The sequence below is a fragment of the Phocoena sinus genome, chromosome 1, assembly GCF_008692025.1.
Source record: "Phocoena sinus isolate mPhoSin1 chromosome 1, mPhoSin1.pri, whole genome shotgun sequence".
NCBI lineage: Eukaryota > Metazoa > Chordata > Mammalia > Artiodactyla > Phocoenidae > Phocoena > Phocoena sinus.
In genome coordinates, this window is record NC_045763.1 from 58181431 (window position 1) to 58203411 (window position 21981).

A 21981-nucleotide genomic window follows, 5' to 3' on the forward strand; every position below is an offset into this window, starting at 1 on the left:
ATTTCAGTTTTCTTTTCCGCACTTCACCTTACATATACAGAGCCTTTGGGAGTTGTCGTCTTGTTTGTTTTCTTTTTTAGCATTCCCTCTAGAAAATTTATATTCTAAGTATGCACCTGCTTTCAGGGCAGAGCAGCAGATCAGAAGCAGTTAAGGGAGCACCACAGGCTAGTAAATTCTAGTGACAGTAGAAATGTTTTAACACAACAGTAATAGCTTTCAAGTTAATTTCTGCAACATACAGGAATGTTAAAGGTATCAATATGGAGTGACCTTGTTGTATATTGAAATTCTGTGCACAGTGTTTGTGAATACATTGTAATTGTGTGCAAAAATGAATGATCCATTGGCTTTTGTATTTTTTTATATGTGGCAAGTTAATATTATGGCTAAAGATGGTTTTAATTATGTCTTAATATGTTTATCTTTTATTTTAACATGTTTGCATTGTCAGATATCACAGTGAATAAGTGATCACAATCTCCAATTTTGATTTACTGTTTTCCATTTTAACATTTTAGAAAGCAATTTTATGTGTGTGTGTATATATATATTTTTTTCTTTCTTCCTTTCTTTTTCCAGAAAAGCTGTGGTTTATGAAGCTTTCTCACTTTGAGAAATTTAAGCGTGTTATATTGTATGAGGATCAGATGCATTTACCAGGGTTACTGCCTTAGAGGAGTCACTATGGTTCAGGCCCTTTCCTCATCTTTGTAGTTCTAGGAATTCAAACTTTGGTCATGATACCACGAATTCGTCTCCACTTAGGTTAACCTGTGCACACAAACCAAATTGTTGTAAAACTATTAGGTAAACCACCCTGTTAGAAATAAAACTGTCAAAGGGATAGTGCCTTTTTTCCTTACAGCGAAAGTTTCGCAGGGTATTTTTCATCAGTTTGGTGATCACATTCAAAAAGGAGAGCATTTGGTTTGAGTGATTTTGATAACAGTGCCACAAAACTTAAGATACCTTGATATCTGAACTGTAAGGAATTATTCGGCAGTTGGATTAGAATTTTTCATTGCTATAAGGAAACCCTATTACTGAGTATCCTAAAGAGACATTAACTTTTTCTCTTAAATGTATATAAATGATCATTTTTACTCAATGAGTATATTATAATCATTTGTTTATTCATCTTTGTATCCTTAATACCTTGGGAGATCTTTTTCACATAAGACACTTTGTAAACATTTGGTAGCTGAGTTATTAGGTGGGTGCAGGTAGTGTAAACAGAACGTATGTGGAGTCAGTAAACTTGAATCAGTATCTAGGCATTTGGCCATGGACGTGTTACTTAACTACTTTTTTCTTCTCGTCTATAAAATAGCAGTCACCTATTTATTTATAAAGTTCGTGCGAGGATTCACATGTGATGTTTTTACGCGTAGTGCTTAGCGGCATAGTGTTTGGCACATAGAAAATGGTCAGTAAGTGGCATTAATATCCAAAAGATGATTAATCTTACCCTTATGTTTAGGTTTTATTATTCAGATTTTCAGAAAGTATCAATTTATGCTCTTTTGCTTGCAGGTGACAAAAACTGAGTTCAGTTTAGCTTTAGCAAAAAAGAATTTACCTTATTGCTTTACTGGGAAGTTCTGGCTAGTCTGGCTTCAAATAAAACTGGATTCGGGATTTTTATGACGTCAGGTGTCTCTCCTCCCCTTTTCCTTTATTGTCAGACAAGCTAGGATGGCTACTGGGAGCTCATGACTTATACTTTTCACTATTCTAGCCAGGAACCAGGAAAAATGAGAACTTCCTCATCCCCCTTTGCTCCAGCAAAAGTCCTAGAGAGAGCCTCTATTGACTCAGCTTGAGTCTTACCCAACCAGAATTACTGTGAGCCAAGAGAAGAGTGAGTACTCAGGCTTGCCCTGGCTCGTTTATCTCTTGGGGCTCCAAGGAGCAGTGTCAGCCCTGCTCAGACTGTATGAAAAGGGTTTAATTCCCAAAAAAGTGCTGGGCATATGAAAAACATGATTTTTAAAGTTACGTGGGTGTTTTGTTTCTCCCATGTACTAAAAACTGAGTAAATGCTGCAGCTTTGTGATAATACTAAATAATTCGAATACTTGGTAAACATCTTACAATGCATGGGACCCCTTTCCTCAAACTAAGAAGTATCTGGCCAAAGGTGTCAGTAGTGCTGAGGTTGAGAACCCTTTACTAGATTAGCTGAGAATTAGATGGGCTACTTAGGAAAAAAAGTTAAGAGAAAGGAACAAGGTATTCTCAAATTTTCATGCTTGCATGACGTAAATTTTAGAGTAAGTAAATGTTGGCTAGGAATTACAAAGCAGTGAATAGCAAAGGACCAGGTGAATTGTTGCTTCTAATGAATATTAGACGAATTATTGATTCTTAAGTTGCTTACTGAAAAATGAACACATGTATTACCCTTAGTTGATAATAGTACTGTTGAAACAGGCAGTTCAATTAATCTACACATAGGAAAAGCTCAGCTAGACAACTTAAAATTCATGTCATTAATCACAGTGTGACCTTTTAAGAATGTGGAAATCTCTATTATAAACCGCATTACTACACCTTGCTGATTATGTTTCAGCGTTTTCATTCTCATAATACATTGATTAGGTAGAATTTTTACTTGAGCATTAAAAATGGAATGACACCTTTTTTTTTTAACAGAAACTGGAGGTTTATAAATTTCATTTATTTATTCACGTTTATTCTTACTCACTAGGAATTTCCCAGATTGCAGAAGTTTTTAATTTTGTGATGTAGTTTCTCAGCTTTCTACATTTGTCATCTCCATTCCCACCCCCAACACACATATAATGAACTTTGTTAAATTATTTTGAACTCATTTTTGCTTATCTGACACACCTACTTTGATTACTTAAAATACCATAAAAAGCACTTCCCCAGTTAACAACCTGTGTTGATAGACTAGGTGAGCTCTTGCCTTCTGAGACTCTTTCACTTATTTATAATCATTTGTAAATTATATCTTTCAGTAGTATGAGGTGGATATATTTATGGTTGCTTTTTAAAAGTTCTAATATTTAGGCTTGGTAATTCATTCGAATGAAATAGTTTCAGAAGATGCTGTTACAGTTCAGTGATTGTGATCTTTCAAAATCCAGCATGTTCATGAAACTATACAATTATAATAAAGACTGTTTTTTCCTTCTGTTGCTGTCATATTTATAGAGGTTCATGTCATATTTATAGAGATTATAAATTTAAAAAATAGAGATAAATAAATAAAAAATCGAGATTATTTTTCCTCCTTATTTTCGTGTGTTTTATCATAATGGTGGAGTTCTTCCTGAATTTATGATCTCTTGGCGTTTAGTCATTCTATAGATATTTAATAAATATCAACTGTGTTGCCTTTTTTATTTAGATCATAGTCAGAAGTCATATTTAGAGTATAAACTTAACTGGAAAGTGATTTGGTCTGTTTCTGGAACCAGTTAAGGCAGTGTGGTTTATTCTCTGAGAATGCTAGTGGTTCTCACCTCATTGTCATTTTTAGTATATGCATTAAATGAAGTATCATATTCTCAGGGTTAGCCTATCTGGCTGCTAGTCACAATTCTAGGGACCTGGCTTGTCATTTGGCGCCATCTGGTGATGTTTGTGTACTCAGTTTAAATAAGCATATCTCTGTATCCTGTGACTTCCAGATTGATTCCAGAAGTATCTCTCAGGTAGTTTGTGCTTGTTTCATAGGCTCAACATGGGGTATCTAACTGGGAGAACACTGGGGACTCAGGGACCCACCCTCCATTGTCTTCTTCCTGAATCAGGGTTTCCTTGTAAGGCATTGTCCATCTCCCACTCCCACTCCAAGAATATAAGAACTCTAGTGTGTTCCCTTTGGCAAAGAAAGGCTGAGTGCACACCAGAAATCAATAGCAGTATATCCAAATTCACTTTATCATGGGAGTTTTATTGTATTTACAGTTTGGAGTTTTTCTACGATTGTACCAACAGGTTAGAAAAGGAATAAGGTTTATTACTAAGGAAAAATGTAAAGTGTATGTGTGTAGTGGCAGGGGAGTGGGTGGGGACAAGGTAATTTATATGAAAACACTTAACATAGTACCTGGTATGTAGGAGATGTACCTTTGTTAGCTGTTAATTCCTTTTCATAACACAAGGAAGTTTGACACTGTCAGCTATACTTTGTCTGTTAAATTCAGAGTCTTTGTCCAGCTGGCTCCTTTCTATTGGCATTTAAGTGATTATGTCTCATGCCTTTAAAAACCAACAAACAAGCAAAACCAAAAACTTTCTTCAGCTATGCTTCCTCTCTAGCTACTGTACTGCTCTATCTCCTCCCTCACCATGGAACTTTTCAGAAGAGTTTTCTACTTTATTTCTTTACCTTCCATTTCCTCTTTATTCCTCTCTAGTATGGCTTTGGCTTCCATCTCTGCACAGAAACAGTTCCTGAAACATTCCCCTCCTAGTTAGTAAATCCAGTGCACCTCTTCAATTTTCATCCTGCTTGTTTAACAGCATTTAACCAATCTATTACTCTCTGAAACATTTTCTTCCCCTTGCTGCTATGATGCCACACTTTTGATATTTCTTCGGTCTTGTGACTGTTCCTTCTTAATTTTGTGTTTTCATCTTCCTGTCATTTAGGATTCCACAAGGCTCTCATCTTAGTTTCTCCTCCATTCTTTCACTTATAAAATTTTGATGAAATTGGGGCCTCAGTCTTATAATGGAAATTCTGATGAAACCTAAATGCTTCTTTTAAAAAAGTAATGACTTGTTTTATGAAAATGATTTATGGTTATCACAATATATTTTCAAGCATCATGGAAAAGTACAAAGATGTAAGAAAAAATTGTCCCAAATCCTACCACTAAGAAATAAGCAGTGTTAACATTTGGTGAGCATTCTTTTAGACATCCCTATTCAAAAATCATAATTATAGCTAACATTCATTGAAACTTATTTAATATGTGTCAGAATTGTTTTAAATTGCTTGAAATCCTTACAGCCATGTATAATAGGATTGTTTTCCCCATTTCACAGATGAGGCAGAAAGAAGGGAAGTAACTTGCTGGGGTCATACAGGTAGGAAGTGTTGGTACTGCTATTCAAACCAAGAGAGCTTGGAATTTGGTTAAGTCAAGCCAAGTCAGACTAGATCTGAAAGGGGCATCAAGTGGTACCTTCTGTTTAGATTGTTTAAATCACTTAAGCTATAAATATTGCCCCAGAATGAAGTCACGCAAGTAGTGGGACCACACTTTACGTCTCAGTTCTCAACATTTTGGCTCTAAGTATGGGTTATTTGTTCAGTGATATGTTTTAACACAAACTCTATCCATTTTTGGCATTATTTTTAACATTATATTTTACTAATTTAGTATATGAAAATGATGATCAGCTCCTGTGGGACCCTGAGTACTTACCGGAAGACAAAGTGATTGTATTTCTTAAGGATGCATCTAGAAGAACAGGTGATGAGAAAGGTGTAGAAGCAATTCCTGAAGGATCTCACATAAAAGACAATGAACAGGTACATGAATAAGAAATAACTTACAATATTCCCAAAATATATTAACCACATACGTTTATAAGTTTAAGTGCTGTCACATTTAGTGCTATTCTATCCACCAAAATTCCTTTACAGATGGTCCCTGACTTAACGAAGGTTCAGCTTAAAATTTTTTGACTCTATGATTGTATGAAAGCAGTATGCGTTCAATGGAAAGCATACTTCGAATTCTGATCTTTGCCCAGGCTAGTGTTGAATATCTCTTGTGATGCTGGGCAGTGTAAGAGAGCCATACCTCCCGGTCAGCCACATGACCATGAGGGTAAACAACTGATACAACCATTCTGTACCCATACAACCATTCTCTTTTTCAGTACAGTATTCAGTAAATTACATGAGATATTCAACACTTTGTTATAAAATAGGCTTTGTGTTAGGTGATTTTGCCCAGCTGTAAGCTAATGTAAGTGTTCTGAGCACATTTAAGGTAGGCTAGGCTAAGTGATGGTGTTCAGTAGGTTAGGTGTATTAAATGCATTTTCAGCTTACAGTATTTTCAACTTAGGATGTGTTTTTGGGGATCCATTTTACGTAGAGGAAGATCTGTAATGTCATCAACAGGGAGTCTGATGTTTATAATCAGCATAAGATATGTAGTATTGACACACTCGTTGGTATGACTTCAGCTCAAATAAAAATTTTGATATTTTATTTTGCCTGTATATATTTTTTATTAAGCTTTTTGAACTTCCTTTGCATATCCCATAGAATCTGTGGATATCATCAAGTTGGGAATACCTGTCTGGGATAATGTTATTCTGTATATAATAGAACAGTGCCTACCATGAACCTAATAGCAGCATTATATACTTTCTTGCCTTTTTCACCAGTGTTTTTATTTTCTGATTTTAAATTGTCTTTGAATAGGAACCCCAGAAAACCAAAAAGAAGGGACTTGTGATTATTATAAAATTTCTTTTTATTTATAAATTCCTAGAGTACCATGGCCACCAGTAGAGTATTTGCTTATCCATTATTTTCTACATATTCAGAGGCAGTTAATTATCAGGAATGAATTATGTTTGTTTTTCTTTAGTGTTCTTTATGTTGCATTTACTAGAATTACTTGTCCTCTGGAAAGTATGAAAACACTGGATTCTGGAAAAGCCTTTACTCTGTTAAGAAACTGTAGCCTTGAATTGTTCATAGTCCAGGTTACATACTGAAGCCTTTTATTTTTCTAGGCATTATATGAATTAGTTAAATGCAATTTTGATACAGAAGAAGCATTAAGAAGATTAAGATTTAATGTAAAAGCAGCTAGAGGTAAGCATAAATATTAATTTTTTATTTGTTTTCATGATATAGCAGAAATTTAAAATTTAAGCTTTTCAATTTACCTAGGTATATCCTAAATTTAATAATACTAATCTCTGAATTCAGTAAATATTTGCTGGAAAACAACTTGTTATAACTTGTTAAATAACTTGTATATAACACAAGTGTTACACAAGGCATTATGGGGAATGGGGTTAATATTGTCCCTTCCTTTATGGGAAAATAAGGCCATTTAAATAAAAATATATAATGCCTTTCAATTTTAAGGCATTTTTATAAACATTTTCCTATTTGATCTTGGTAATGATCCTGTGAGCTAAGTAAGGTGAAAGATGTTAGCTTCACTTTAAAACTGATAAGAACTGAGGTCTCTTAGTTGAGGCAAGCATAATTCATAAATAATGAAGCCAAAACTAAAATCCAAGTTTTTCACTTTTTTACTCCAAACTGGCTCTCACCCCACTTCACTAAGAGTACTGTTTATATATCATTATGTAACAAATGAAAGATTATTCATTCAACAGAATTGGAGGGCCTACTAAATTGTGGGGACATAACTATAAACAAGGTCCCTGACATCACGGTGCTTAGAGCCTAGGTAGGGAAGCTGAAAAATAGTTACGAGTTCTTCCAAGGAGAATTAGAGGGTGCAATCCAAACTTATTGCAGTGGGACTTACCTAGTTGGGGAAAGAGTGAGGCTGTTAAAGCTTCTCGAACAAAGGGATATTTTTACTGGCTAGGTGAAAGGAGGTTGAGGTAAGAGGCAGGAAATAACTCTAGACAAAGGGAAGAGCATGCACAAAGTCTCTAAAGTAAGAAAGGACATAACGAATTAAAGGAATTGAAAGGTAGCTTGTTTAGTTGGATCATAAAGAATAAAGGGGAGGGCTTCCCTGGTGGTGCAGTGGTTGAGAGTCCCCCTGCCGATGCAGGGGACACGGGTTCGTGCCCTGGTCCGGGAAGATCCCACATGCCGCGGAGCGGCTGGGCCCGTGAGCCATGGCCGCTGAGCCTATGTGTCCGGAGCCTGTGCTCCGCAATGGGAGAGACCACAACAGTGAGAGGCCCGTGTACCGCAAAAAAAAAAAAAAAAAAAGAATAAAGGGGAAAGGGGAAAGGCATAAGTTGAGGTTGGAGAGTCAGGGACTAAATCATCCATTATTAAATAAGGAGTTTTTGTCACTATCTTTTTCAGCCATCAGTAATAGAATTCAGGAGTAAAATACTTCCCTCATTGTTACCAGAAAGTTACATTTTTATTTACAACTTTGTTTGTTGTATGCAGCATTTGGGAGAATATTGCTTAACAGTTTCCCCTCCTTCCCCCGCCCCCCGATTTTGTCAGAGGAATTATCTGTTTGGACAGAGGAAGAGTGTAGAAATTTTGAACAAGGGTTGAAGGCCTATGGAAAGGACTTTCATTTGATTCAGGCTAATAAAGTAAGTGATGATATATGTTGTCTCTTTTATTAAAAGAAATTTAGTTAACCTAGATTATATTAAATCTTCTATTATGTTTTCTCATTAGTTAAAGGTTCAATAATGAATATTTTAATACACTGGTATTTAGAAAATTATAATAAGCATGCCTAGACTTCCTGGCATGTATTTGCCAAGTGACTGTTCTCAGTGTATGATATTGGAAGCCTTTAAGAATTAGACGTTTATAAATATGTTCATCAGCTTCTGGATGGGATTTGTGTATACACTGTAATTACTTAAAGCTATTTTCCACAAACTTGTTAACAGATTTTTTTTAGGAGGGTCTTACTTGGAAACTTTAAAGCATTTTTACCATGACATTATTTATAATTAAAATGTTTTTTACATTTGCTTAAGTCCTAAGTGGTCCAAAATCAGATACTTAATATTTAATTTGGTTTTAATTAAGATTTAATTTTCCAGAAGAATATCTCAATAAGTCAGCTTTATTATACATTACATAATTTTATAATTTGACAATTTAGCATAATTTATCATGCCATATGGATAATATCAATCATACAGTGTCAATGTATACCCAAAAAACCTTCATAAGTACTTGCAAATTTATTTTTAGGTTTAATTCTCTTAAACTGAAATCAGGTAGGATTTTTAATACTAACTACACAATTACATAGAATAGAAAAATGTGTTCCTAGGGGATATTAGGACAGGCAAAATTAAAATCTCAGAATGTAAACATAGGGCTTCCCTGGTGGTGCAGTGGTTGAGAGTCCCCCTGCCGATGCAGGGGACACGGGTTCGTGCCCCAGTCCGGGAAGATCCCACAAGCCGCGGAGCGGCTGGGCCTGTGAGCCATGGCCGCTGAGCCTGCGCGTCCGGAGCCTGTGCTCCGCAACAGGAGAGGCCACAACAATGAGAGGCCCGCGTACCGCAAAAAAAAAAAAAAAAAAAAAAAAAAAAAATGTAAATATAGGAAATTAAGTAATTTGTAGGTTTATAAATATCACATTTTTAGCAAATATAAATGACAAGGAGCTTGGCTTTACATGTTTCCTTAAGGATGGTGTGTAAGATATGTGATGGCTTATCTAGGATGATGCTGAAAGTATCTGGGCTTATGTGGGCTTGCTTCTGAGGCTCTAAATAGTCTGTCATCACATTCTCCTATTTCATACCTCTGGATGTGATCCGATGGTATTCACTTGATTTGTTTCAACACATATTTAACAGTATCTATTTTATGTTCCAAAATAAAATAGTTGCTTACAAATCCTGTGAGTTCATTCTTCTCAATTTTGTTGTTCTTTAGTTTATTCTTGATTATTTTGTTGAATTTTGGTATTTGACATCAGGCATAATTAATAAGAGAAATTTTGAGTCTTAGCATTGATGTGAAAGGTGTATCCAAATCATCTTAATGTTGTATCTAACATTAAGGTGTTGTATCCAAATCATCTGATAATTTCCAATATAGTGAATACTCTATGAAAGGAGCGCATTATGCTAATGTCTGTTTCATGTAATGGCCATGCATGTTTCTGATTTTAAAAAAACAAATTGTCTCATGGTTGAAAGGGACAGCGTTGTGGGAAAGAGTTTTCTAGCATTCCTGCTTGAATTCAAACACTATTGACCAAACCATGCTGGATTATCTGTGGAGGGACCCTTGGGATGATAAGCTGATGTAACTGGCAGGAGCAGTCCTTTTTTAAGGAATAAGAACTTATTAGATGACTTAAAACTATTAGCCAAAAAAAGTCTTAACATAATATTGAAAATAAGACCTTGATTTCTTCATAAATATTTGGGATGGTGATATTTCAGTGTTACAGAAGTCATCCGACCTATATATACCTAGTACACTAGTTGTTCCAGTGAACAAAGGGAGGACAATAATTCTTAAGAAGAAGACACTGAAGTCCAGTGAAAACATTAAGGCTTTGTTTTTACACCTGAAATTGAAGTTTGGATCTTAATCGTAGGTTGTATTATGCACACTTACTTAATTGAGGATTTTTCATAATAATGTTAACTTTGCATGCTACAAAATGTGTTTGTAATTTTTGCTTTCAGTACGTACAGTTGACTTGACAATTGTCTACTAGAAATAAGATTCTAAAAAGGAGGCAAAAAACAGCTTGAGAAGATGACTGGGTTTTTAGTTCTTGTTTTTAAAGCCCTGATAGCTTTGTCTTAAAGCAACACGGGGCAAAAAGAAAAATATACGTCGCATAACAAAATAAGGATGTCATAAAATTGACCTTAGGTGCAGTCAGTCCCACCGGATACCTTCTTCAGAATCAGAAATTTATGAGTTAAAGCATATTGTCTTGCATCCCAAGCACTCATTCAGATACCTTTTTAACTCGTATTTTATATGCATCAACCCTACCAGCTCTCTAAGCAAAGTAGCAGAACAGGGAATTTTGTCAACATCAGTTGCCAATCTCATATGTTTAACATTAGTAAAGGGAGCCATTCAGTTGCCCAAATAGGTATAGCACAGTAAGCCACTGGAGTAATTTAGTAAACGAAGTATTAGCATTACTATAATAGCTTTTAACTCACTGGGGAATACTTTCAGCCTTTCTAGAAAGTAAGTAACTGAGACTGGATCAGTGTTGGGATTAGTAAGAGAATCCTTTAAATGGGAATTTAAAGAGTCTCCCTAGGCGTTCTGTGAGTAAAAGTATTTGCAAATTGTTTATAACATTATTTTAATTCAAATGCCACTTCCAGACATTTTCAATAAAGGGGTATTTATTTTATAGTAAATGAACATATGATAGTCTCTTTAAAAGCATAATGCTATTGACATATATACACTACCAAATGTAAAATACATAGCTCGTGGGAAGCAGCTGCATAGCACTGGGAGATCAGCTTGGTGCTTTGTGACCGCCTAGAGGGGTGGGATAGGGAGGGTGGGAGGGAGACACAAGAGGGAGGGGATACGGGGATATATGTATACATACAGCTGATTCACTTTGTTATACAGGAGAAACACAGCATTGTAAAGCAACTATTATTCCAATAAAGATGTTAAAAAAAATTAAAAGGTTAAAAGCATAATGCTAAATATCTGAAGACCTGTTGCCAATGTATTATTTTTCGTAATGGGAGTTCAGAAAGAGTAATTTTTAACACGGCTGCTACAGTGTTGTATTTTATAAGTGGTATTATGTATTACTTAAAGACCAGCTAAATTTGTTTTCAAACTTCAGGTATTTTTCATGAGATAACTCCTTTAAGGAGGAGATACTTGTTAAAAACAAGTATTTGTTTCTTATAGGTTCGAACAAGGTCAGTTGGTGAATGTGTAGCATTCTATTATATGTGGAAAAAATCTGAACGTTACGATTTCTTTGCTCAGCAAACGCGATTTGGAAAAAAGAAATATAATCTTCATCCTGGTGTCACGTGAGTATTTTTTCTTTTGAGTCATATTTTTGCTAAGCTTTTCTAAATTTTTCTTGAGAAAATTGTAATTTTTAGAATCCTCTTTCTCTTGATAGGATAAAAGTTTACACTAGTTTCAATTTATCCATTTATTGACATCTTCATAGGGCATTTAGACTTTTCAGTGTATTATAAATACATTGTAAACTACAGTTCATCTTATTTGAGACAGATTTATCAAAGCGAATGTTAAGAGTGTATGTTTTCAGTAGTATTCCTGAGAGGAAATGGATCAGAACAGCTGTGGAGGCATGTTTTTGTTAAATTTTATTCCATTCAGTATAAGCGCATACAGTTTTGATCTAATAACACTGAGAGAGAGCAGTAAGAATAGGAGAGACTATCTTTTCTAAAACTTATAGGGCCATATGCCTAATAGAGGCCCTTTAAAGAGGAAGGGAAATTAATATTTTTCCTTTCCCAATCTATTTTTGATTCTGGGAACCAAAATCAGATTTGGATATAGATGATATCAAAGGGAAAAGACGTAGGGATATAATAAGTCAGGTAAAATTGCATTTTCTTTTATTACAAATTTTTTTATAGAGGTGCACATGTGCATGATGACTTCCCTTTCCCTAAATATTCTGAAACCTTTTCCTTTAACAAGTAATATTTAATAAGTAATGTACCTTTAGCTAACTCCCAGTGATAGAGGGAGTATAGTTTATTATATCCTCTTTTTAAGCAAAATGCCTATATGTCTAATCCATTCCCCATGCACCAAATTCTCTTAGCTTCATTCAGTCTAGCTGTGGAATGAAACACTGTTCCCACTCCCACTAGCAATTTGTTACTTAAGTATATAGTACATAGAGTATTGAACCCTTCATTTCACGTGAGTTGCTCTAAAATGCTGATGAATTTGTTGTGGTGGAATTGACTTTACCATATACAAATTAACTTTGCCAATACCTTGAGTATTCCCTAATGTTTATGGAATAAAAATAATGCAAAGTTGTGACTTCATTTGGTCACCATGCACCACTGAAGTTCTTAAGCCTGGCCAAATAACTGCCTTTGGAAGATGTGCTTATATGCATATTTGCTTGTGCTTTTCAAACTCCTAGGCTGCACTATTTCTTGGTCATGTTCATTTACAGGTGTCTCTGCTGGTCACTTCCTTGGAGGATCAAACACTCTAAAATCCAAAGCAGAATTACCTAAAAGGGAATAAATGGGTATGATTGCTCCTGGAAGTCATGAGACATTGGACTCTGTGCCTCATTCTCCCTTGTTCAAATCTCATAATGAGTAGAATTTTATATATAACAGTATTCCAAATTTTATATAATTGCTTACTGTTATCAATTTAGAGTTAAATTTGTATTTATTGGTAGTGTTGAGGCACAGTGATGTAGAACTAGATACAGCTATCTAGTCTTCAGAGTATATCTTAAAATAGTCAGTTTTCAAGCTATTCTATAGGGAAAAGCAATAGTAACATCTTTCATTTTTTTCACCCATTTCAGAAATAATGTTCACACATGAACTACAGGCAATCTGTCGTCATCAGCAGTAAGAACATAAGAATTGCCATGCTGGGTCAGACCCATGGTTCATCCAGTTTTCTCTTTCAGAAAGCATCACCAAGGGAAGTGTTGTGGGCTGGCTTAGTTGGTCCTCTGTGATGTCAAGCTCAACAGGTTAGGTAGGGATGTGCTGCCAAACATTTTAGTTTTTCTGATAATCTCTCCGTAGCTTCTGAAAACTTTCTGAAGATATTTATATTTGTAACCTTGATTCTCCTTAAGGTTTAAGTATTCTGTAGGTGGAGTAGTCTCAGTTAAAAGTAATCCCGTATCTTCTCTTTTCTCAGGCTTTAAGAGTTAACAAGCATGTTCCCTGGTGTTATGGTAGGAAGTGAAGAAGTGCTTTTCCCCCTAGACAAGAATACTGTGTTTTTGTAGGCTTCAGTTATATCCCCTCCGGGGTCTTTTATAAAGTTTTTTGTTTTTTTAACTGAAAACTATAATTCTTTTACTCCTGCTTCTCCCTTTTAACTGTGTTAAATCTCCTGTAAGAAGCCATGACCAGACTGTATATTCCAGATGGGGAGAAATTGTGGTTTTCTGTAGGCATGAAGATATTTTTCTAGTTTGCTTCCAGGACCTTCTCTATTAATAGTTGCACTTTAAGTGACCGCACAAAACATGAAGTTAATGCCTTTAGACAAAAATTGGACTGAATTTTAAAATTTTCCTCCTTAGTCAGAATCAATAGTTAAGAGCAGATTATCCTGAAAGTTATTTGCTCATTTTTCTGTTACATTGTTACCTTCCATTTGTTCACCAGAATGAAGCACATTGCCACTTTTCTGCCTATAAATGGCCTTTGAAAGATCCTACTGTGGGTTCTGTCTGTTCACTACCTACCTGGAAGAATTGGTAGCCATATACAAATTGAAGATTTTGCTGTAACAGCCTTGCAAATAATTTTTTTCAAAGTAAAAATTAACTCAGCATAACTCGAACTATTTGAATGCTACTCCAGCCTTCTGTACGGTCTACCTGACTCTTCCTTTCTTAAGCATTCTGGATGCCATTAACCTTTAAGAAATAATAGTAATAAGTCTTTCACAATATCATTGTTATATTCAGAAATTTAAAATAATTTTGATATCTAGTCAGTTCTAGCTTCCTTTGCGTGGCTTTTAACATCCTCCATTACCCATTCCCACTATGCCAAATTTATTTCCAACAATTCCTCATGCATCATCTGTTTCTGTTAGCTTTAGCTTCTGAAGTCCCTTTGGCATTGCATTCATCATGCTCATTCTGTTTCTGTGTGATTGTTCTGTAATGGTGAATGACATAAAGCCAAAGAGATCTTAAAAGACCATTCTCTCCATTTATAGATGAGGAAAATAAGGCCTAGAATGTTAAATTGATTAGTTCGTGGTCATATATGTTTCTTTGATATGTGTTAGTTTGTACTCTTAACCTGTTGGAAGCTTCTTGAGGTCAGATTCTACATCCCTATATTATAAACTACACATTTATAATGTATGTCCCTGTATATAAATGACAACGTGATCACGTAGTTTGAGATTAAAACTATAGTTACTAGTCTGTTCTAGACTGTTACCACAGACTTTCAGTAAAGTCCCAAAAGCCCTTCCATGGTTTCCTTCTTGTCCACATTCTTACTTACGCCGCTCACAAAATTCTAAAAGATAAGATTTGCCTTTCTATTTGTTATACATATTGAGGGAATTTAAAAATAAATAAGGTATTTTGGTTTTTATTGCACTTCTCTGCACCGTGCACAACTTAGGCACTGGTGGTGCAGTGATAAAGCAGACTAAACTCCCTGCTTTCAGGGAACTATTCCAGCACAGGTGATGGCAGACTTTTTCTGTAAAGAGCTAGAGAGTAAATGTTTTAGGCTTTTGCAGGCGTTAAGTTCTCTTGCAACTACTTAGCTCTGCTATTGTTGTGAAAAGCAGCCATAGACACTGTGTAAGTGAATGGATGTGGCTGTGTTCCAGTAAAATACTGTCCACAAAAATAGGTGGCCAGCCCACAGGCCATAGTTTGCTGACCTTTATCCTAGTGACTTAATAGCACTTCATAGTTCATAAAACACTTCGCTACACATATCTTATACAACAGCCCTGTGTGGTAGATAGGTCATGTATGGTTACATGCATTTTATAGGTAAAGACACTAGACCTGAGAGAGAAAAGTATTTTGTTCAGATCTTCTAACCTCAACCCAATGTCACTTACCACAAATGTCTTCCCATGCCATACAGTTAGGAATGACTTAGGGAAGGAAGTAAGTTCACCTCTAATAATATATGGGCAGATACAGCTAGCAGATAAGCCCAGGAACTTAGTGAGCTTATTATAGCTTAGCTCTAGCAGAAAGGTAATATAGAAGGTAACAGGAAGGTAATTCACTATTAGGTCCTAATTTGTCTTTCAGGTATTGCCGTAGCCATCCAATAGTCTTTATGAGCTTTACAGTTCCAACCTGTGTCTGTTCAGAAATTCTTCTGTACTCCTCCTGATTGACATCATCCCAGTCTCTTCATTTACAGATTTTCTGATTTTAGTTGGGCCCCTCTGATCACTTGCCTACAGTTTTTAAAGTTTTAAAACTTCCTATAGGTCTCTAAAATTTGCTAGTGTAGAGGACTTACATATTTTTCCTACAAACATGTAACCAAAAGGAGCGTTTCCATTTAAATGTTCAGATATTGGTGTCATAGATGAGGCACTGGAATAAATGTAAGTGAAAATTAGGATATATTTGCTAATAAAGCCTTCTAAATTTAACTTCAGTCAACTTTAATTTTCAGCTGTTTTTAATATAAGAAAATAATTGTCTTATTATTTTACTCAATTTTAAGGGATTACATGGATCGTCTTCTAGATGAAAGTGAAAGTGCTGCTTCTAGTCGAGCACCATCCCCTCCCCCAACTGCCTCAAACAGTAGTAACAGCCAGTCTGAGAAAGAAGATGGCACTATAAGCAATAGTAATCAAAATGGTAAGCAACCAAAGAACACTTAGATTTCTTCATAGTGACGGGCACTTTTCTTTCAGTAGCTTGGAAAATTCAGTTTTGGTGTCTCTTAAACTTCCAAAGCAGAACTGAAGTCATAATTGTAAATACCAGATGAAACATAGTATCAGCATACATATATACTAGCACGCAGAATATGTACAAGTCAGTTGGAAAGAATTCCCATTGGATATCACTAAAAAGCACATATAATAAAGTATACTATCAACAGTGACCATTTCTTTTAAGAAATTAAGAAAATAGCATCTGTTTTCTTATCAGGTTGGAATGTCTAGATATAAGTATTCTTGTTAAGTCTTAGACCGAAACTCCAGCCATTTCACATCAGAAATACACAGATATTTATGAAATACTTTCAGAGCTTATAACACTTTATTAGGGAACTGATTTAAGCATATAAATGAAAAGAAGCAGATAACAAGGGCACTTTTTAAAATATTTTCCTCCTTGATAACATAATAACCTTGAAGGACGAGTAAAGATAAAGCGGGTGTCAGCCTGTGCATTAATATTGTACAGAAACATTCATTTTTATGTCCATGAAAAAGAGAAGCAAAAAGCATACTAATATGTTTGAGATTCAGATAGTGTTCTTGTTTAAAATATACAGTGGACCAAGGATCACTGAGCTGATCAGTAAGACCTAGTCAGAGAATTATCTTGATTTCTACTTTAATTAAAATAGTCTTAAGTAAGACCATTGCTAAGCAGAAAGTAATAAATCCTCCAGTCCTTTTTAGGAGGAAACTGGTGAATTAGAGACAAGCTCTGCCCACCTGCATTCTGATGTAACAGCTTTAGGGGAGGGCCAGTGGAGAGCTAACCTCCCCCTGACAGAAACTAGAAGAGGAATACTGTGAAGAATTTGAACTTTGTTCTGATCTTTGCTCTCACACTGGCATTTAATATTACTGTGGTGAATATACTTCCTTCATTTAATGACCCCTCTCTATTCCCTCACTACTTCCCCTCTAAGAACAAGCCAAACAAATATTAGGGCCCAGCCGTTTCCTGATTCAAGAAGGTTCATTGACATGATTTCTAATGCCAGTCACATCCATCCTGAAGTTGAATAAGAAGCTGAGACTGACTTTGGGACTAGGGGTGGAAACTCGGGGAGGCAGACAATTGGTAGTACAGTCAGCCCTCTGTATCGATGGGCTCCGCATCTGCAGATTCAACCAACTGCATAGCAAAAATATTTGAAGAAAGAAAAAATTCCAGAAAATTCCACAAAGCGAAACTTGAATTTGCTCTGTGCTGACAGCTATTTACACTTTATTAGGTATTATAAGAAATCTAGAGATGATTGAAAGTGCATGGGTCATATGAATTTTTCATGCTGTTTTATTTATATAAGGGACGAGCATCTATGGGTTTTGGTATCCGAGGGGGTCCTGATACCAATCCCCTACAGATGCCAGGGACTACTGTATTTCTGTCTTTTCTTATTTGCTGATAACACCAAATAAATTGTTTCCCTTTCTTTTCCTTCTTTGTTTTTTAACCATTTGATGATAACATGCAGTTAGCCAAGGAAGAGTGTTCATAAGTTACTTATAAATTACTCAGCCCAGAAGCCATTCACATCAGGTACAATTAAGATTTCCAGGTTTTTCAAGGAAAGGAAGGAACTTTGCAACCCAGCTGTCTTTTTTTGTAAGGGGCTTTAATTCATGTCTTGAAATCTACTAGTGCTTTTTGACCTAATGAGAGTGTCACCAAGCTTCTTGTGCTTACTATGACAAAATCACTCCTTCACTGTCATATGGCGCATAATCCCATAAGCGTACATGACTTGAGTGCACCTTTGAGCTGGGGAAATAGTATATTTTATTTGACCAAAATGTGTATTTGAGGCTCTCGTTCTTTATAGTGAATGTTTTTCAGAAAATTAAATTTAAATTATCTCCAGTGGCACATTCTATATTTTACATTAAGTATTTGCAAAATTTCTCCATTTTGCAGTCAACTCTAACCTTTTGTCACTTCATTAGAGTAATTATACTTTCTTTTCTCAATCTGTTATGAAGGAATTTGTGTTTACTTTTAGCATTTTCAAGTGTACGTTGGACAGTGCAAGAATTAATTTAACATTACGACAGATTATTTAAATCCGTTTAGATAAATATAGCATATGATCTTTACCCTTAAAGCATAATACCTGTAGATTTACATTAAGAATGAAAACGTCACGTCATCCTGCTTTTCATATACGGCACTAGAAAACTCAAACTTCTAAAGAAAGAATATAATTTTTTCATGGTTTTAGAAAGTTTTGGCCTTTTTGCTAAATCTGAATAATTTATGCATATCTTTGCTTTAACTCACCTTATTTAGACTGCTGGATCCATTGCTTATTTGTTGCCACGTATAATACCAGCATGCTATTAATATATGCCAAATTCTGTTCTTAATTCTTTACATTTATTAACTTATTTAATCTTCACAGCAATCCTATAAATTTGTTATTATCTTCATTGTATATGTGATGAAACTGAGGTACAAGAGAGTGTAAATAACATGCCTAAGGTCACACAGCTACTAAAGTAAATAAAGCCAGAATTCAAACCATTATGTATACACAGATTTGATACCTCACTTGCTCGATAAAAAGTTATTTTACAGCTGTTTATAGCTGTGTTATAATAGTTTACAAATTTAGCTTTTTAATATTAGCAGTTTCATTCATGTTTCTTTCAACTTAGGGGTGTCATCTAACGGACCAGGTGAAACATTAAACAAAGAAGAAGTGAAAGTTGAAGGGTTACATGTTAATGGACCAACAGGTGGAAGTAAGAAACCACTTCACACAGATATGGATACTAATGGTTATGAAACAGATAACCTTACCACTGACCCAAAAATTGCCCATACGGCTGCAAGAAATGAAAGTGATTTTGATGAAAAAAGTGAGAGACCTGCCAAAAGGCGAAGGGTGAACAGCAATGGAAAAGAAAGTCCGGGTTCTTCTGAATTTTTCCAAGATGCAGTCTCACATGGAAAATTTGAAGAACTTGAAAACACAGATGACTAAATTTTAGACTTATTTTACTTTCTTTGGAGTAAATTCTGGTGTGACTAAAGTTTTCAGGGTTGATGGGTGACCTTAAAAAGTTGACTTCCTTGAAGCAGTTGGTTAAAAATTTGAATTGTCCTAACTTTAGTAAATAAGATTTCATAATTCTGCCTTTTGCAGACTTTTTACTTTAAAATTGTGAAGGCCCTTTTAAGGATATATAACAAATAGTTTAGTAAATTTGAAAGATATATCTGTACCTTCTCATTTGATGTATTAATCCTAAAATTTCACTACAAGGTACTTTTTGCTTAGTTTGATGGCAGAGAAGAAAAAAACAAGTTCAAATTTCTGATTAACACCAATTTTTCTGAGTTTCTTGAAATGTCTTTTATGACATTTTTCTTCTCCATACAAATTGAGTTATCATTATTAAGGAAACCCTTATGAATCCTGAAAGTTATGCTAGCATGATTTTTTTATATATAGAAGTTTAAAAATAAACCAAGTCAGGTTTGTATATGTAAAATTGTTGACATCAATGATGTCTTTCCATATTCTTATCTGGGCTTAAGAAATACATTCTGTATTTTTCCAGATTCTTTGTAGCCTTTGGAAGATTTTTACAGTACATATGTCTTGACTGAGCTGTCCTTTCTTAATACAAAAGCTTGTATAATTTTCTTAACTTGTACAGTTGGTAAACTTTTATGAGAGGAATTGATATTCTGAGTCTGTCAGCTTTCATTTTATTTTGCTAAGGTTTTTCTAATGAATTTTTAAGTGTTTGTGTAGTAACTAAGTCATGTTTCTTATATCCAGGTGGTAAAAGCATTCATAAAGGATTGTGAACATTTGTTTTTTTCAAGTTTCTACTTAAGGACAAATAGTTTGAGAACTCTGAAATTAAGCATGATACTTAGATCACATAGTTTGTTTTGCATTTGCTATAATTTTCAAAATTATTTTTGAATCAAGACAAAAGTTTAATGTTGGCTTAAGTGCTTAAATGTATCATGCTGACCAGAATCCTGTTCAGTTATTTTTATATGCATTACAAAATTTCCCATTTTTGCATTAAATAAACAGGGGAAAAGGTCAAGTGATACTTAGATGTTGGCACACACAAGGAGTTGGCAGGCAACAGTATTGATTTTATGAGGAAAAAGTGATAAAGTCAGAAGGTTTTAGAAACTTCCAGTTAACAGTCCAGCTTTTCAGATTTGATAGTGTATTTCCAAAATGAAAATAAGATATTCAGTAACCACTGCTCTGTGTGATTACAAATAGGATCATCCATTTGCATAGCCTTACAATAGTGCCATTTTATTTTTAGTGCAAAATTCTTGTTTAAAAAATGTAGTTTTATACAGCTGATAGACCAACCTATATCCAAACTTTTATAAAAGATTATTAACTATTCTTGTTTTATCACACGGGCATACCCCAAATGCTTCTACTGATTCATTTTCAGCCATCAAAGAGCCAATGCCTTTTTAAAATAAATCTTCTGTGGTCTTGTTTTTAATGGCTCAACTGTCTAATGCAATTGAGTAGAGGTTTGCAGTGAGAAATTATGGTTTAGGCCTTATCCCCCATGAAGTATTACTATTAACCTATGTTCAGACTGCTTCCCTCCACCAATGTGAACAACTTTTTCTCCCCAAACAGTGTTAAAAGCCACTTTACAACACTTGACTTCATATGATGTAGATTCATTGTTGTTACATACACATCCAAGTAAATCAAAGTTTTGGGTGGAAGTGTTGAGAAGCGTGAACAACTTCTTGTTTTTGTTTTACCTAGAACATTAATTTATCCAGAATGGCAGCTTTTGCAGATGGTCACTATCCATTTTCTAAATCAGATTTTATTATACGAATCCAAAGTGTCCTAGCTCTTTGTCAAAGGTGGTCTATAGAAATAGTGATGATGAACTTTAAGTTGCTGCAATATTAGAGTTGCCATTTTCACCTTTTTTTTTGAAAGATGCATTTTGTTTGCAGGTTTGTGAAGTTCTTGCAGACTAACATTACAGGAACATTTTAAATAAATTCTCAGGCATGTTTGCAAATACGGCACATGTTGTATACATGTTAGGAAATTTTACTTTTCTTGATCTTTTTAAAGTATGCCTAATGAAAGACATTCCACTATTATAATACATAATGCTCAGCTTTTCATAGAGAAATATTTAATTGTATTTTATGTTTATACAGGTATTTCACACAGTACTTTGTTCTTCATAACGCAGCCACTATAACTTGATGTCATTGCACTACTTTAAATATTTTTAGTAATACCATGAATTTAATTTGCTTAAGATTTAGTACATTTCATAACTCTTGAACTCTTGACAAATTGCATTGGGAAAAGAAGGCTTCGTTAATAGTTACTTAGTCTCCCTCACCCCATACCTACCCCCAGCAAAGCACTATCTGTCTTCATTTGGAATGGTTTTCTGTTTTATGATGTGCTTTCAAAAGAGTTCAAAATTTGTAACTCAGTTCAACACAAGTCTGTTGAGCTTTCAAATGTATTTGAAGTAATATTCAAATAGGCATTTAAAATTATGAATTAGATGTTTTAAAATTTATGCATAGTAATTTTGCACTATTAGGAAATTCCCTTCCCCTATTCCCTGTCTGCCATTCTGAATATGCTTATTAAAATATTTTTTTAAACATA

The 21981-nt window shown here is 34.8% G+C and overlaps 1 protein-coding gene across 19 annotated transcripts in view; it reads left to right on the forward strand.

Moving 5' to 3' along the window:
* MIER1 (MIER1 transcriptional regulator) overlaps window positions 1-21981 on the forward strand; it is a 55880-nt gene extending 33899 nt beyond the window's left edge. For 11 of the 19 annotated variants that reach the window (XM_032615036.1, XM_032614999.1, XM_032615017.1 and 8 more), the window contains 7 exons: window positions 5029-5070; window positions 5367-5518; window positions 6742-6823; window positions 8183-8277; window positions 11576-11703; window positions 16099-16238; window positions 18983-21981. In XM_032615036.1, the coding sequence (XP_032470927.1) occupies window positions 5029-5070; window positions 5367-5518; window positions 6742-6823; window positions 8183-8277; window positions 11576-11703; window positions 16099-16238; window positions 18983-19311 (968 nt within the window). In that variant the 3' untranslated portion in view covers window positions 19312-21981. Of the gene's footprint in view, window positions 1-5028; window positions 5071-5366; window positions 5519-6741; window positions 6824-8182; window positions 8278-11575; window positions 11704-13214; window positions 13394-16098; window positions 16239-18982 lie in introns of those variants that run through there. The other 8 variants (XM_032615086.1, XM_032615095.1, XM_032615156.1 and 5 more) reach the window with 2 other exon arrangements.